The sequence below is a fragment of the Dioscorea cayenensis genome, chromosome 20, assembly GCF_009730915.1.
Source record: "Dioscorea cayenensis subsp. rotundata cultivar TDr96_F1 chromosome 20, TDr96_F1_v2_PseudoChromosome.rev07_lg8_w22 25.fasta, whole genome shotgun sequence".
In the NCBI taxonomy this organism is placed as follows: Eukaryota; Viridiplantae; Streptophyta; class Magnoliopsida; order Dioscoreales; family Dioscoreaceae; genus Dioscorea; species Dioscorea cayenensis.
Genome location: NC_052490.1, coordinates 28,152,091 through 28,169,770, shown reverse-complemented (window position 1 = coordinate 28,169,770; position 17,680 = coordinate 28,152,091). Strand labels below are relative to the sequence as shown.

The window sequence follows — 17,680 nt, the reverse complement described above, 5'->3', positions numbered from 1 at the left end:
AGAAACCTTAATGGAGGGATACTTTTCTTCCTATTTAGTATCACTTCTAACTCTTGGCTTGTTTAGGCCATCGGTTTCTCCAAACATTGGACCTCCCTAATAACTGCTGGAATCTAGTTTTTCTGGAATGCATGGTGTGACCTCATCTTCAAACTCAAATAGGGAAGAATTTCTATATCCTTAACAAACCTGTGTTAGGTTGTCGTTGTCTCATGTTTGCTGCAACTTGGAATTCCAAGAGAGAGATTGGCTATACTGAATTTTGTGGTTTTGGGTTTGATCTTACTATATGTTTTGTAGGATGATGAGAATACCAATTGAGGTGGAGTTGGATGCTGAGGTGAAAGCTCCAATCATTGCCTTATACCAAGTTAGCTTGGAATGTATAAGGGTTGGAAGAATATTTATTAACAATTCGGAGACTCTTAAATTGATTACTACAGGGGAGTATGTAAAAGCATGGTGTGCTCATTAGTGGACTATGGAGCTTGGACATCTCCTCATCATGGTAGGTGTCACGGCCCTCCCGATCACACCAACGATCACCGTGCGGCGCTCGTCACACCACCAAGACATCGAGCCAGCCTCCAAGAACCTAGGATAAAGAAGCCCAAGAAAACAAGCAAGCAAGGATGCCTATCAAGTAAACAAGGCAAACAAGCATACAAGCATCATCAAAGAAATCATGACTAGGGTCCAAGAAGTTCCAACCTCCCACCACACCAAGATACCAGAAGGAATAAACTCAAGGCAAGGAACTAGAGAGAAAAGGATAAACTCTCAATTAGAATGAATTCGAGATACCCCATGAGCCACCTGGCACAGCCAAGACCTTCACTCCCCCAAGGAATGAAGGTGAACAAAGCCCTTGAGAGCTATCTTTACCCCAAGTGAAGCGAAGCTCGCCCAAGTTCTCTAGCTGCCATCTTAAGAGGAAGGAGAGGGATATTTATAGCCAAATCCTCTCAATGGATAAGGACACCAACCCTTGATCCAATGGCCAAGATATGCTAAGTTGTCCCATCACAACAAGCACAAAGCTATAGTGCAAGAAAACACACTGCTACAGTGCCCCCAGACTCAGTCGGTCACCATCAGGATCGTGCTACAGTGCCGCCCAATGATACTATTCACATGAACGGCAACAGCCTCAGTATCACCCTGTTAACGCGCCCCAGCCTGGCGGCAGCGCGTGCCTGTCAGCCCAAGGGTGCCGATGCCCATCGGTAGTCAGTCTGGCACTCGGCTGTTCCTCTCGATAAAGACACTTGATAGCGCCCACGCGCCTCGCGTCACTGGCCCACGGCTGGCTAAGAGCTCCCACTCAGCCCACCCAATCCGCTGACCGATCGTACAAGTCTATATCGATCGTGCCGCCGATGCTAACGTTGACCTGGCTCCTTTGACCCATACTTAGCCAAATATCTATGATCATTCAATCATCCCGGTCCCTTGGTCGCGATCCCATCACCACGCGTATCACGCCATGCGAGCTGCCTAGCGAGCTCTCGGTAATGTGCAGCACCAAGCCGGTGCATCACTCGCTCGGCACCCCCGGCGGGGATTCTTGATCATATGTGGCCGCAACCCGCATATAGGCCACTGGACGACTAGCGTCTTGTTCGGACTTGGATTTTGACCTATCTTGGCTTCATCGGTCATCCTCCCTCGACATGGAACCATCCTCCGCCGAGCGCATAAGGCAAAACCCTTACAAACCACCCCCACTAGAAAAAGTTTGATGCCCTCGTCGAATGGGGCTAAGGGTTTACAATAACCTCATACGGCCGAACTAGTGTTGTTAGTCGATTTTCCACATGAAAATCCCAAAGAACGTCTTCTTCGGTCCGCATTGTTTTGAACTTCCAACTTAAGTTTCATCTTCAAAACCAAAGTGGAGTATTGAAGTTCATCTCTGAACTTCAATGTCATCGTTCCGCTGATGATGTCTTGACACCATGACATGAGGAACCCGTTCTTCATGCCAATACCATCATAGTCCACCAGCACCGACACTTCTTTCGTCGCCATCAAGGGATTAGTAGGGTCACGAAACTTGCCCTCGGCTAAGCAACCTGCGCCCGTTCCCGCCCAATCTCAGCCAAGCACACCGCCCTTGTTTCTGCCCCTTCTCCGGCCAGACAAGCTGCCCATACTTCTGGCTTTCCTGCGGCCTAGCGATCACTTGCTCCTGCCAACCAAGCTCCCCTACTCCCAATAAATTTGCTTCAGCAAAGGGACTACACAACCCAAGTTGCTACAAAAAGCAATTACACAGGACAACGAAGAGGGACTGCCCTCATGGTTACATAAAAAAAAAAGGTGTCAAAACATACATAATTCAAAAGATCATACATACAAACATGACTCTTTTGACATATAAACATCTTGATGCCCACCCTTAGCATCAGGATATCAGGGCTTCATTTCCTGTCCCGCGGTTCCCATCACATTGAACCCAAGCGGACAGTGGATCCCTCGGAGGATGGCTCGCTCTCGTGGCCGTCACTACGAACCGGTACGATCACCATCTTCCCCTCCGAATCCAATGGAACCTGGCTAGGACCAACATTATCACGGCGGCCTGGTGAAGGACATCTTACCGCAAGGGGAGGAGGACCCTCCTGGGTCTCCTCCATACCACAAGCCCTCTTGCGGTACCACCGTTATTTCCTGACTCGCCATATATTGGCTCTCATAACCCTTTTTCTTGGCCTCGTCACTTCTTGGAATCGAGACGACCTCGATGATGGGGTCGCCCCTGTCTCGGCCCTGAGAGCCTGAACCTCTGCAGCTAAAGTCTGCATGGATTGCTCCATCATAGACCCATGAAGATCTAGGTCCATCAACCTAGTACACACGGATCAGATGGGTGCCTCGTCGTCACCGTCACCGAAGCAACCTAGCGTCTCCTTGAACCGCACCAGCATTTGTTCGATGAGCTCCACGCAGGCTTCCAACAGGGCCAGCCTCTTCGCTATTGTTCTAGCCATCAGAACAACAGTCTTGTCTTGATTCCTCACCTAGTAGCAACCCGTCGCTGCTAGCACTGATTTCCTTTGGTGGGGGAACACAAAAGCTCTGATACCAACTGTCACGGCCCTCCCGATCGCACTAATGATCACCGTGCGGCGCTCGTCACACCATCAAGGCACCGAGCCAACCTCCAAGAACCTAGGAGAAAACAGCCCAAGAAAACAAGCAAGCAAGGATGCCTATTAAGTAAACAAGGCAAACAAGAATACAAGCATCATCAAAGACATCATGACCAGGGTCCAAGAAGTTCCAACCTCCCACCACACCAAGATACCAGAAGGAATAAACTCAAGGCAAGGAACTAGAGAGAAAAAGATAAACTCTCAATTAGAATGAATCCGAGATACACCATGAGCCACTTGGCACAACCAAGACCTTCACTCCCCCAAGGAATGAAGGTGAACAAAGCCTTTGAGAGCTAGCTTTACCCTAAGTGAAGCCAAGCTTGCCCAACGTCTCTAGCTGCCATTTTAAGAGGAATGTGAGGGATATTTATAGCCAAATCCTCTCAATGGATAAGGACACCAGCCCTTGATCCAATGTCCAAGATATGCTAAGTTGTCCCATCACAACAAGCACAGTGCTACAGTGCAAGAAAACACACTGCTACAGTGCCCCCAGACTCAGCCGTCCACCATTAGGATAGTGCTACAGTACTGCCCAACGGTACTGTTCACCTGATCGATAACGGCCACGGTATCACCCTGCTAACGCGCCCTAGCCTGTCGGCAGCGCGCGCCTGTCAGCCCAAGGGTGCCGATGCCCATCGGTAGTCAGTCTGGCACTCGGTCATTCCTCTTTGTAAAGACACTCGATAGCGCCCACGAGCCTCGCGTCATTGGCCCACGGCTGACTAAGAGCTCCCGCTCCGCCCACCCAATCCGCTGACCAACCGTACAAGTCTATATCGACTGTACCGCCGATACTAACACCAATTTGGCTCCTTTGGCACATACTTAGCCAAATATCTATGTTCATTCGATCATCCCGGTCCCTTGGTCGCGATCCCATCATCACGCGCATCACGCCATGCGCGCTGCCTAGCGAGCTCTCGGTAATGTGCGGCACCAAGCCCGCGCACCACTCGCTCGGCACCCCCGGCTGGGATTCTTGATCATATGCGGCCGCAACCCGCATATAGGACACCGGACGACTAACGTCTTGTTCAGACTTGGATTTTGACCTATCTTGGCTTCATCGGTCATCCTCTCTCAGCATGGAACCATCCTCCGTCGACCGCATAAGGCAAACCCTTACAGTAGGCTCCCCGAAGATTGATACTATAACTCAGGCTTGGAACCATGTGGTCTCCTAGTCAGTCAGCTATGGCATCAGTTCTATCTCTTTATTCCACAGAGTTCTGGAGTGCGTAAGATGGGTTATGATGGTTGTAGAGAGAGCAGGATTTGTCTTTTAGTTTTTTCTTAGTTTTTTGTTTTTGCTGGGTCTTTGTTGTGGCTTGGTTGTTTGGCTGTTGTGTTTGTTCTCCTTTCTCTTGCTCTTTTTGTATTTTTAGTTTCTCTATCTAATAAAATAGCTATGTTGTAGCTCTTTTTCTACAAAAAACAGAAGCTTGAGGAGTCACTCAACATTGTTAGAAGAAGTCTTGATTTTTTGGAGTCCCGGTAGACAATGTGAGTGATTTAGGGGAATTTGCAACTAACCTAAGCACGGGCTAGATTTGCTTCAACTATGACGCTATAGTGTAGGTCCAAGGGATGAGTTCTTTTTTATTACTCCTAGGGATTGCATTGCTTCTTCTTTATGTGTCTTATTTTTCACATCTAGTGGATATTTTTTTTGTAGGATTTTTTTTTTACTCTCCTCTCGTGTGTAGTCCTAATATCTTTTCTTTTGTTGTTTTATTAATATATGTGGTTTATGTATCTTAAAAAGATTAAAAAAAAAAAGCTCCATCATCCACTTCTTTTTATTAACTGATGAATTTATTTTATTAATTTTACAATATCTAACAATATGAAATTAGCCAAACCAGCTATTCTCATATTCCTAGAACTACCAAACTTTCAAAAATACACGTAAAATTTCTTAACCCATCAATAAAACTACTATTTCTACTTTATTTCCTTCTGTTAACGTTTTAGTCTTTCCAGATTGCTTCATTTCACATTCAAATCTCAAAACAAAAGCTAATAAAATGTAAACTATGTCAAGGGATAGGACTTAATTTGTTAGTATAACATCAGAGGAAAGAAACTCAAGTCCCACAATTAATTGATTAACGGTCACTCTTTCAAAATAATAAGAGATTCAGGCACTTTCATCTAAAAATTAAAAAACCATATAACAACAACAACAATAATAATAATATGTAGATTGATAAACAAATAACAATTCACCAAATAATCTGGCTAGCTTTTACATTTGTTCAAGAATTATCAGGGAAGACGGAAAGAGATTATGCAAGCCTTGGTGTATCAACAGTTATATTAATGTTCAGATCTTTGTGGTTGCTGTATAGAAAAATTTCTTATTTTTTGCATGCCCTGGCTTCAGATGCTTTCAATGAATTTCACCACCTCCGGCGACGCCTCCCATACCAGAAAGCAAATGCAGAGATGGAAATTGCCACAGCAACACCAGCTGCCGCATGCCAGTTACACATCGGCCTTTCAACAATCATCCCAGAACTTTCCGGCAATACTTGCTGGCTGCTCCGCAATGCATAATCAAGGCCTCGTCTTTCCACCTCAGAGACATCTTTGATGGTTGTCTTGCGCTTGACAACCTTGGCTATTGCCTCGTACTCTTCTCTATTTCCTCCCTCGAGAAAAGCCCCAATTATTCGACCTTTGTCGAGCCAGTAAGCACCAAACTTGCCGCCTAAAAAATCTCCGTAGTGAATGACCTGCCCAACGTTATCTCCGTAAAACTGCCATGAGAAACTGAAGACTCTGGAGTAAAAGAAAGGAAGATAGTCAAAGTCGGCAGTTTTCTCAGGGGCCATTATGCCAGCGACAGCGTGTTTTGCAGTCTTACGGGCTGAGTCAACATGCTCAAGACGTCGGATATCACTACCAAACAGCTTGACTGGGAATGCAGCAACATCCCCAACACCATAGACTGAGCTATTGCTAGTCTGCATTCTTCCATTCACTTTGATCCCACCTTTTTCTATAGCTAGTTGCCCATCAAAGAGGGCTGTGTTGGCACGAATACCGATTCCAACCACGACCATGTCAGTAGGCACTCGAGTACCATCTTTCAGAATGACTGCAGTCACCTGCAAAGACAATGAACATGAGCAACATTCAGGATATAAATCCGGGACTTCAGTATGCAGGAGCTATAAATTTAGTTTAGGAGACTACAAAAATTGCTCCACCTATGCTAAGGAAACTACCAGCATGATTAGGCTAACATTTAGCCATAAGCACATTATGGAAATTGACTTGATAGAATTTCTTCTAATTTACATTGACCGAAGAAGCCGAAGAATTATTAATCTCAACAGTTGAGATTAAACTGAGCTAATACAAGATATTGCAAGAGCTGATAGTGTGTTATGGACATATCTCATAGAGATCTGAGAGATTATATTGCCCAACAGGATCAGAAAAGAAGAATGTACAGTGACAGTATTTCATGGATGTGCCCCATACAGACCTGGCAACATATTGTAACCTGATCGTATTTCATTTTCATGTCTCATAGATCTTTAACAACATGACAAATTACTTGAAATTAAATATCTAAGGTGTAAATCTTTCCCCATAGTGTATAAATGAAATTATTAGGCATTTATTATGTCATCATGCCTTCTTGAGAAGCTGATTACATATGCAAATTCCTAAAACCTATGAAGTCATCCTAAAGCATTTCCATGTCCTTCATATGAAGCAAATAATTTAACATGGGGACTGCCTAAATAATTTATCAAGCCAAAGTCATCAAGATACTAAGTAGATCAAGCTAGTGGCAGATTCAGTGTCATATGCAGTTTGAAATGTTACCTTCCCTTCAGAATCATTTTCAAATGATGTTAGCACAGTGCCTTTTATGAAGTTCACTCCTTTTGACTCATACTGGCCTTCATAGAAATCAGCAATTTTGGGTGTGAATAAACGAGCCACTGCAGAAACCATCAATGTGTTGTTATTTGAGCAAACAAGCACAATGACCGCCTTTAAAATTAAGGATTATGTTTACAATATAAGATCAATAAAACTTACTACAATGGGCCTCAGGGAACACCATGGTCACTTTGATTCGGTTTGTGACCAAAGCTGCAGCACATTCCATGCCAATGTAGCCACCACCAATGACCACAGCATTCCCATCATTACAGGACTGCATCACGTTCACAAGTCTAGATGCATCAGCCAAATTGCGCAGGTAACACACATTTACAGCGTCAGACCCCTTCACGCCAAATTCTTCAAGCTTCAAGGCCTAAAATTCCAATATATTCATTTTAGTTAAAGCCAAAGCCGTTTTATTGATAACACAGAAATCTAAATGCTAGATATTTATAAATCTGCTTTCATGTCAGATGTTGAACTTGAATTTTCAGGATATAGCTTAGTACCCGGGCACCTGTTGCAACGATGAGAACCTCATAACTGATGGTTTCTCCCATTGCTGTGATTAGTGTCTTCCGCCTAACATCAGCAGACTTCACCCGAGTTCCAAGAACAAGCTCAATTCCTAAAGTGAAAAGCAGTTTGTTTTAGCTGTAGTACAGTGCTCGTGAAGAAATGAGATTAAATAGGCCACACTTTATTTTTTCTTGGTAGAAAAGAGATCAATCATGTGCTTAACAAGAGGAACAATAACAAATCATGAGTATCTCAATCCTCAAACTCAGCAAATAAACAAAAAAAAAATTTTGGATCAAAACATCACAATAAAGAAATATGTTGTCTAATTATTTTTGCAGTGAAAACTTGCATGTCAAACATAAACAAGAAATTGGGTGGAAAAATAGCCTTTTTGTAATGCTCCTTGAAGACCATTACTAATGCTAATATTGAGAGGTAGGACGCAGGTTTTAAAAGCTCCTATATAAGGAGGAGATAACAATATGACACTCGATTGGATCCATGTGCATACTGCTAATAATAATTTACAAGGTGCGCCATATAATTGAGAATAGTCCTCTTGGGATCTGTTGGAAATATAACACCACATCGGTTATGTGACAGAAGTGTAATGGGTTTATATATAAGTATAAGGGTTGAACCACTAAGTCTTGAAAACCCCTAAGCCTATATAGAGCCTATATAGGGCCCACTGGTACCAAAATATAAAATCTAACATGGTATCAGAGCAATAGTGGAGCCCAATATATATATATATATATATATTAAAAAAAAAAGACCTCTGAAACACAAGTCCATGTGAGTAGGACACAAATAGTGTACAAGTCCATATGTGTAGGACCTCTGAGACACAAATAGTGTACAAGTCTTGGTAAAAACAGACCTCTGGTGTACAAGTCTGAGCAAGTTCAAATTGGGAAAAAAAAATGACCAAATTAAACTTGAGAGAGGTGTTGGAAATATAGTACCACATCGGTTGTGTGATAGAAGTGTAATGGGTTTATATATAGGTATAGGGGTTGAGCCACTAAGTCTTGAGGCTTTTTGGTGTAAGACCCTAAACCCATATAAAGCCCATATAAGGCTCACTAGCACCAAAATATAAAATCTAACATGATCAAATGTAGTTCTAAAACAATAATGGAATGAAAAGATATTAAAGTGCTTTATGAACAAGAAATTTCATGTGTCACCAAGTTCCAAAAACAAAAAGCAGACATATACACAATTTTTTCACACATTAGACCTACTTACACCATCTTGATCAATCAATGCTCAATTTGTTGGTTAGTTTGAGACAAACTCAAAAAGCCATGAACAACTCCAAAAGAGGAATGAAGAATTAGCATAGGAACATATAAGTTTTATAATTTCACCAGTAACTACACAGAATAAAATTTGAAGCAAGTTTGGACCTATACTTAGCTAACCAAAGTAAATAAGAAACATCATATGATGCCTGAAATTAAACTATATGTTAAAGGCCATCAAACCTGTATGCATAAAAAACACAACTACAAGTCTGACTCTGGCATGCAATTAAGATTTTAGAATTGCACATTCCTATATTACGCTACATGAATAATCCACAAATCCCACCATGTCATGCTGACATTTTGTTGGCATGGAACACATAATATTGCCAGAACATACTATGAGCTTTTAAGGCCATCATTAAATTTAATAAGTATATTTATACAACTGTTAAGCAATCTACTGATATCCAAGAGAATCACAATCCTTAGGAGAGTCTATCCCATAACACAAGAAACTATAAGGAAGACAAGATAGCTAAAACAATGACATGGCATTGATTTAATAGAAAAACAATTATTTTTCATATGCATAAGTAAAAACCATATTTTAATGGAAAACATGACAACATTTCATGAAAATACATTTAGCAATCTTGAAACTATGCATAGTTTCTTTGACAATAGCGACAAGTGCTGCTCCACAAGGGGTGGTCAAAGAGACAGGCAAGTACGGTGGGAGAATATGCATAGTTAACCTAATCTATCAATTAACAAAAATAATAGCAGCAAAAACCTAATACAGCTCATACAGAATGCTTCAAAAGATCTAGTCTTAAACACCATTCATGCCATGCCACTTAGATATCATAATATAGTTGAATATTCTGTCATTCAAAAAGTAGAAATAAAAGTTCGGTTTTATTAGAATACTACCTCCAGTAGTAGTATTACAGCCAGAAATGTAAAAAAAATAAAAGAACACTAAATTAGAAAAAAGACTTTGAGAAAATTACCATGTTCTTTATACCAGTCTGGTGTTAATCTTTCATCATTAGCACCCACACAAGTATGAAATGCTGGGAGACGTGCAGGAGCTGCAGATAATTAAGAAGTAACAGTTCAAAACAAAAGTGGGGAAAATTTTGAAATAAGAAGAAGATATTGTATGAGCAAGCATTACACATTCATAGTAAAATGTCACAAAGCAAAGTAATTGATTGCTGAAGAAGATAGCATGTGCGCAACATAAATTTTTAGGGACTAGATTGTAGATTTATAAAAGCAACAAAAAAGAATTTTATCTATCTTAGTACTAAATACAAATTCACAACTAAATTAAACTACTATATGAAAAATAAGAAGTGTTTCAATAAATCTGAAAATGCTACCATACTATAAGATCCAGGCAGGAGTGGAAAAGGGGAAGAGCAGATGCGGGCAAAAGTGAGAAATGGAAAGGAATTGGATGGCCTGCATGATATAATGGATAATGTAGTAACTAGATGGGTGTCGAAATAATAAATGGGCATAGAGATGGACCAAGAATTCCCTTTAGCAGAGCCCATGGAGTTCATGTCCACAGCAGTACCACACTCTTAACAAGCAAGAGATTGCTCAAAGTACCAGAAATCCATGGTCAAATGATCCTATTCTTGCTTCTAGTTGACTAATAGACTCCAAGAGAGAACTAAGTTGAATTTGAGCTAGGATAGACACATGGAGACACGAAACCTGAATGCACATTCACATAGGAACACACTATAATTGCCAGAACCGAGAAAAAATAAAGGCAGGAAATAGTGTCAGAATCAAGATAACACTAAGAGTCAGTCAAGACTCAAATTGATTTAAGAATGGGACGGAGGGTTAAATTTCAATATTATCAAATAAGTTTGAAAGCCTTTTTTTATTAACTGAATGAGACTATTTGGAGGAGCATATAAATAAAAACGGTAGGTCAGGGCAAAATTCTTCAGCGAGAAACTTTATCCCCATTAATGAAGTGGTTGTTTCTCACTTTAAAATTCAATTTACCAGTGTGCAACTAATCAGATGGCCACAATGCCTCTTAAGGAGTATATGGATGTTGGACGCACATTTGAAGAGAAGAAGACAGAAATTATGATAGAAATAGGGAAAAAAAAAATAAAAGGTAAAAATTCAAGCTTAAAATGTTGAACATTATGGTGAGCCTTATTTAGTTCAATATCTTATGGAATTGGAGGATATGACCATAACAAGTGAAAAGCTTAAATCAATACCACTTCCAAATAGTCATGTAGGTCTAGGATAAAATGACTAATACCTTTTTCTTCTAAAAAGAAATATATATATATATACCTTCAGGCAATAAGAACCCCTTGCTTAGGGCAGGTCTTTCATAAGGTGCAACCTACAAAATATCAAAAAATACCTGGATCATTTCTGCATCATGGAATTTCATAAAAATTAGACAGTCATTAAAGATACTCAAAGTAGAGGTAAATTACTAAAAGTAAAATAAAATGATAAGACATGGTAGTAGCCACCATGGATTATATACTTAACATCAATTAAGGCATGGAACACATGGAGGCAATTAAAATTAGAAATGATATTTAAATTAAAATCTCTTAGTTTTCTAGATCTGGAAAATTTCCAGGCAAGGAAAATTTGTTATGATAAATCAAACAAATAACAATCTTATGTACTCAGAACTAGATATTCACATACTCCACAATATCCTAGCAAATGAATCTTATTAAGAATTATTACATCAGGGTAAACTTCCAGTGCAACTTGCTCATTAATTCACTAATAAAGTTCTTTAAATATGAAGGATCAACCATCTTAAAGCTTGACCTGTTCTTGGTCTCATAATTCACAATATTCCATATATCAAACAATTAAAAAATCACAACTATTTATACTTGTCCATTACTTTCTTACACACAACCAAGCCACTTAACCCTATCCCTACATAATGTTGTGCATTCCTCCCAACCAGTTTATCAATCTCTTGTCCTTCTTGCTTAAAGAGTTCTATTGTATAATATATGATAGAGTTCTTCTCACCACCGAATCAGCTTATTTCAGAATGAGCCAACTTCACTAGGATCTTAATCCACTCTACTGTAAAACACTCACAACAAAGAGTTGTTAAAATTCTCTAATTTCAGGATCAAAACCTGAGTTCAAATCCCACTGGTAAAAGATTACCAATACTATTAATTTTATCAGTACACAATTACAAATTAAAGTGGCTTGTCTACATTCATCAAATTTCTTCCAATCCATCTTATCAAAACACAGCCTTTTCTAGTCACCAAAGTCTCAAAAGCTCAAATAAATCACACTTCTGCTCCACAAGCCATTAAAATCAAAAACAACAAAAACTTGAGAATCTCATGACACACAGAAAGTAAGATGAGACAAACAAATCCAAGCTATAATTTCTCATAAAAACAAAAACCAAAACATGAAAACCAAGTGAATAGGTAAAGAAACAGGAAAGAAGTACAGTCTCTTCGGAGATGATGCAGAGCTCGCCGGGGCCGACGCCTCGGCGGGAGAACTCAAGGGCGGCGTAGCCGGCGGCCACTCCGCCGCCAAGGATCACGTAGACGAAGGCTCTACCCATGCTCCTTCTGCTGCTCGTCTTCGCCGAAGCATGTGGAGGGGGCCGAGAGAGGGAGGGTTCTTATCTTGGAGCTCGCGGTCGCGGGTTTCTTCAACGCTCTTCAAAAGAAAACCATCAAAAAAAAAATTTCTTTTTTTTTTTTTTAATTAATTTTTTTCCCACCTCATAATTCCTTTTATCTTTTGATTTTACTGATTTATTGATTTACTTATTTATTTATTTATGATGTTATTTATTTATTTTTGATAAAGTTATGGTGTTATTTATTTTGGAGGCAATTATTTTGTCTCATTTGACAGAGCCCAATCCACATTTATTCATTTTGTCTCTATTTTGAACCCAATCTGTTGTACTTCTTTTTTAATTTTAATTCAACTTATAATTTATCTATTTTATTAAAACACAAATAAATATAATCCAATGACTTAATGATGAAATAGATATTCAAATTTTAATGTAAAACTTAATAAAGTAATTAATATGAACAATGTAATTAGTTCAATTACTTCAATTCTTGGATAAATAAATATGTTTGTTAGTAGACTGCAATTGCATTGGCTTGTGTGCTGATGAGACTTCTTCTATTATTTTCAACTCCTTGTTTCTTTATACAGAAAAATTACTTTTTCTCTCGCTAGACTAAACATTCCTTAAAAAAAAAAAATGCAAGGTTTCAAAATTTATGTATTTTTTAATATTCAACAATTTTATAGGAAATCCACAAGGGAAATTTTGTTCACATTCTTTGAAATTCAGTGTTAGCTTTAAAACATTTTTTTTAATTAACAGAATAACAGATCAAACAGTAAATGTAATGGTTCATTCAATTGAGATGAAAAAAAATTCCGGCAATAAAAAAAATTATATCATGGCAAGAAATCTCCTGAAAAAGGGAAAATAATATTAATTACTCACTAAACTTTTGAACAAAGAAAAAGGATGGCAAGATGCTTCTCCATAATAACTTCCATTCATACTTAAATTGAAAAACAATTAATGCAAGCATGGTGTCCCACAAAAGAATTGCTTGCCTTGACCTTCAATAATGGAAGGATAACATAATTCAACCATCAAACATCTAGAACAAGGCATAGCGTGCAAATTGCATCAAGATATCCTTGTTTTGTACAAAGTTGGCAGATAAATTATAAAATAAAAATTAACCCAAACCATTAATCAAATCCAAGCTGAATGAAATAAAATTAAATTCGCATTGAAAATGTTGGAAAATATCCCCTTCTCCCTAAAGATGGCAAAAGGAATCCATCAGCATCTACTTTAATTAAGCTCAAAAGAAATTTGCAGTATTCGAGCGTTCATGACCTGCTATCTAATGTTCTCGGTCTCGATTCTGTGCACACAATGCTCTTGAACTGTTTAGCCAGCTGAAGAGGCAATTTTGAAAAGTACAATTGCTTAAGTAATCTGCTACATGTCACTAGGGAAATAACCACCTGGAAAGGAAAACAATCTATGTAAACTACAACAAAAATTAGAGAAAAAGAAGACAATTTACTGAATCATAAGATATAAACCACAACAGTAAAGAAAAATCATGCAGGTTACTAAGACAAGTTCACAAGGAAAGTTTTCCATGTCCAGAGTGGCCCAACAATGTGAAGCATTCAAACAAGGCAACCAGTTAAAGGGCTGAAGCTATGACTTGGAAACATGCACATAAGATGGGTCTCTAATGAATGAAGAGCTTATCAAATTGTTCAGAGGCAAACTAGCAAAAATTAGAATGAACAAATATTAATGATAATATCTCTATACATGCTGATAATTTTAGTATTGGGAAAGTGATGGTTCAAAGTTCCATTAAGTGGTCAACATAATGAATTCTCACTGAAATTCAACTTTGTACTCTTGATGATCATCTATTAAGAATTTCTTTCAACGCTGTTGAGTTTTGATTTGGACCATGCTGACATGGCAGTAGTTTCCACATTAATATGGTTGCATATTCATACAGCCATGCCATGTTCAATGATATGCTACATCAACACAGACATGATGAACTTTTAAAAATGTACTCCATGCAAAAACATTGAGGATACAAATTGACAGGATCCTATATAAAAGATAAACGGAATAGAGTGACAAAATTAGAACCTTTTGAGCTAAATAAATTGACAACAAATTCCAGTTTTTCTGGCGCTGACATTATAACTATGCCAAATTTTGTTCTACAAGAATAGCACAAATGTGTAGCTCAATTGCAGATTATTCAAGTAGCAAGATAAACCTTAAAAGCATGGTTGCCAATATCGCCACAAATTTGAAGAGCAGCAATATCTTCAACTCCCCAAATCTTGGTTTTTCAATCTCCAAATCCTATTAAATCTTAAATGGCCACAAATTTTCTTCCAAACCCATAGTAATATCATTCATTCCAAGTGTTCATGTCCTACATAATGACAAGACTAATCTTCAATGATTAAGGATTCCAAACTTATTTGCAAAAACAATTACAACCTTCATGTAAAATTCTTACACAACCTTGATAGGTACCTTGTCAAAGAGAATTCTCAGAATAAAACAATTAGATCATAGAAAACGTCAATTAAGGATCAAATGCCCATTGCCAAACATATTAAATCAAGCATAAGTTGGAAACCAATTGTTAGAGACATGAATCGTTCTCATGCTATCAACACACTGGGATAACAAGCATAAGGATATTGCAACAATTCACACTGTAGAATGTTTGCATGTATACAAATGCTTACACATTTGTAATTACTTGGCTCAGAATTGGTGATTATCTTATTGTTTGTCAAATTCAAAATTTTCATTAGCACATCAAATAATGAAAATTATGCTAGAAGTTTGAATAGCATTGACTATCTATAACCGAAAAATTCAGTAATTAAAAATAGAATTCCATATCTACCAGCTATAACCAGATAAGCATTGAGAAAAAAAGGCTCGTGTTAAGAGAGTTAAAAAATAATAATAATAAAATAAAAATTAAAAAATTAGATTAGTGTTTATGACAACAAGCTCAATCTATACCAAGTACAAGACTGCTTAAATCACAAAGCCTTGTTATCACACACCATGGAAAGGTGATATAGTTTTAAAATTTTGTACATTCACAGGCAACAATGAAAAGCAATGAATATAAATACTTGTGCCAAAGCCCAAAGGCTGAACTTTGAGAAGTTCCTTATCGTTTATTTCTATCATTGTTCCTATGCCATAAACTTGCCAACACTCATCAAATGAAATAAACCAAGTATGAAGAAGCAATCTATATCCTTATATGAATAACAGTTCTACACTCAAATAACCTTAGTGCCTCATAAAACGCCAGTACAAATAACAAACCATATCAAGTTAAGATTATCCTACCACAACTCTAATTCCCCATTTATGGCTCACAAGTGGCAATGAGAACCCCTAAGTTCACAGATGTGAAAGCTCATTAAAAAGCATAAATTGAAGCGCACCACAAAGGGCTCAACTGGCATAGAATGCTACATTAAACTGCAATACAAAGTGCAGGACACCGAATGCTGCAATCCAATTTACTGAACAAAAACATATATCATCTCCTCAAACACAGCAATAATAAGAACATATACTCACAAATAATAAATTTGATGCTATATACTTGAAAACATAAAGTGCAAGACTGCTAAAATTAAAAGGTCCAAAAATGGGACAAAGATAAAGTCCACCACTACATCAACTACAAACAGGAATAAATACAAGGAAAAACCAGAGCTTTTGGAAACCTCACCATCTGGATTCACATCTTTCCTCTCCAGTTGAAAGAACCATCTCAAACGATGTTGATCTTAGCCCCGACCTCCTCAAGCTGCTTCTTGGCCGCTTCAGCTTCATCCTTCGACACCGCCTCCTTGAACTTCTTCGGAAGCCCTTCAATCAAATCCTTGGCATCCTTCAGCGCAAGACTAGGCGTCAGCGTCCGAATGACCTTAATAGTGGCAATCCTCGCATTGCTGGGCACTTCCTCAATAACAACATCGAACTCGGTCTTCTCCTCAACAGCGGCAGGAGCTTCCGCAGCCGGGGCACCAGGGGCAGCGGCGACGGCCGCAGGGGCGAAGGCGGCAGCGGAGACACCAAGGCGATCTTGAAGGAAGTCAACAAGGGACTTAGCCTCCTCAAGGGTTAGTCCTGCGATCTTATCACCGATCTCCTCGATCTTGGGGGAAACGGCGGCAGTGGCGGCGATTGGTGGCACGAGGGTAGGGCGGCGACGAAGGCGAAGGGTTCTGGGAGGCGTTAAGAGAGGGGAAGAGGAGAAGGAAGGGGAAGGCTTGGAGTAAGCGGAGGAGAAGGTGAGAGCGGAGAGTGAGGCCGCCATGGCTGCCGAGTGAGAGAGCTACGGAGAAGAGAGAAAGGGATTCAGGAGGGAAAGGAGGGGGAATACGAGATAAGATAAGGTGGTGATGGGTGTGGTGTTCCGGGGGTTTAACGAGAGTGTAAGTGCATTTGCTGACGTGGCCTTCAAAATAGCCCTTAATTGTTTGGAGTGACTGGATTGGGTCTGTCGTTTCAACATTTTCCTTTTCTTTATTTTTTCCATTGATAAAAATAGCTAATCATAGCCAATGACCAAATGGTCTATTGGTATACGGGTCATTGATAGAGCTTTTCATCAAATATTGAGAGTTCGATTCTCAGCTGAGGGCACATTTCTGGGAGATGTGAGCGGTGATTGTGTGCGGGTGATCCTAGCACCCATATGTACACGGGCCCCGTCCCCACTTGCTCCACCGAGGCTTGTGCATGCTTCTGTTTAGCAGGACCTTCGGGATGTCTGTTCCTTTTATAAAAAAAAAAAAAACATGGCTAACCATACTAAATCACTGGTTGCTTTGTTTGGAATGATGAATTAAACAATTCTAAGATTAAAATTCTTTAGTCTCCGTATTGTGTAGTGTTTTGCAAATATTAGATAATTCTATAGAATACTATAGAATACTTTATAATATTACTCATTTATTGGTCTATGGGAGGAGTTATAATCCCATCCAAGATTTTGCATAGTAGGAAAGTTTTACAATCATGGGGTTATAGAAGGTTTTACAATTGTGGGATTATGTCCATGATATATTATTATCTTTGGTATATAGAGTAGACCGTTATTATCCCTTGTGTTAGCCCACCCCACGTAGTAAATTCTTATGAGGTGTTTAAATCAACTTAATTAGTGCACTTTCATACCAACC

General features: G+C 39.2%; 2 protein-coding genes across 4 annotated transcripts; both read right to left on the bottom strand.

The window, feature by feature from the left end:
• Window positions 1–5,341: 5,341 nt before the first annotated feature.
• Window positions 5,342–12,569, bottom strand: LOC120251667 (monodehydroascorbate reductase 2, peroxisomal). Its single transcript, XM_039260273.1, has 7 exons — window positions 12,354–12,569; window positions 11,195–11,246; window positions 9,868–9,948; window positions 7,586–7,704; window positions 7,230–7,449; window positions 7,011–7,129; window positions 5,342–6,280 (listed from the first exon to the last, which is right to left on the bottom strand). Exons 1-7 carry the CDS (start codon window positions 12,471–12,473, stop codon window positions 5,570–5,572), a joined length of 1,422 nt encoding a protein of 473 aa, XP_039116207.1. The 5' UTR covers window positions 12,474–12,569; the 3' UTR covers window positions 5,342–5,569.
• Window positions 12,570–13,481: 912 nt separating this feature from the next.
• LOC120251739 (50S ribosomal protein L12-1, chloroplastic-like) lies at window positions 13,482–16,889 on the bottom strand. Of its 3 annotated transcripts, XR_005533477.1 has the most exons (3): window positions 16,222–16,888; window positions 13,797–13,927; window positions 13,482–13,716 (listed from the first exon to the last, which is right to left on the bottom strand). XR_005533477.1 is itself a non-coding variant. In XM_039260377.1 (2 exons), exon 1 carries the CDS (start codon window positions 16,810–16,812, stop codon window positions 16,264–16,266), a length of 549 nt encoding a protein of 182 aa, XP_039116311.1. In that variant the 5' UTR covers window positions 16,813–16,888; the 3' UTR covers window positions 13,482–13,927; window positions 16,222–16,263. The 3 variants fall into 3 exon arrangements, 2 of the variants coding, with proteins under 2 accessions (XP_039116311.1, XP_039116313.1); XM_039260377.1 differs by having other exon boundaries at window positions 13,482–13,927; XM_039260379.1 differs by lacking the exons at window positions 13,482–13,716; window positions 13,797–13,927 and adding an exon at window positions 14,606–14,883 and having other exon boundaries at window positions 16,222–16,889.
• Between the last annotated feature and the right edge of the window lie 791 nt (window positions 16,890–17,680).

Bases quoted from the DNA above. Each gene is read 5' to 3' on its own strand.
- LOC120251667 (XM_039260273.1), bottom strand. From the start codon at position 12,473: ATGGGTAGAGCCTTCGTCTACGTGATCCTTGGCGGCGGAGTGGCCGCC. The intron at 11,247-12,353 runs GTACTTCTTTCC...GATATTTTGTAG, and splicing joins GCATCATCTCCGAAGAGACT to GTTGCACCTTATGAAAGACC. The intron at 7,705-9,867 runs GTAATTTTCTCA...TTTTCACTTTAG, and splicing joins AGACTGGTATAAAGAACATG to GAATTGAGCTTGTTCTTGGA.
- LOC120251739 (XM_039260379.1), bottom strand. From the start codon at position 16,812: ATGGCGGCCTCACTCTCCGCTCTCACCTTCTCCTCCGCTTACTCCAAG.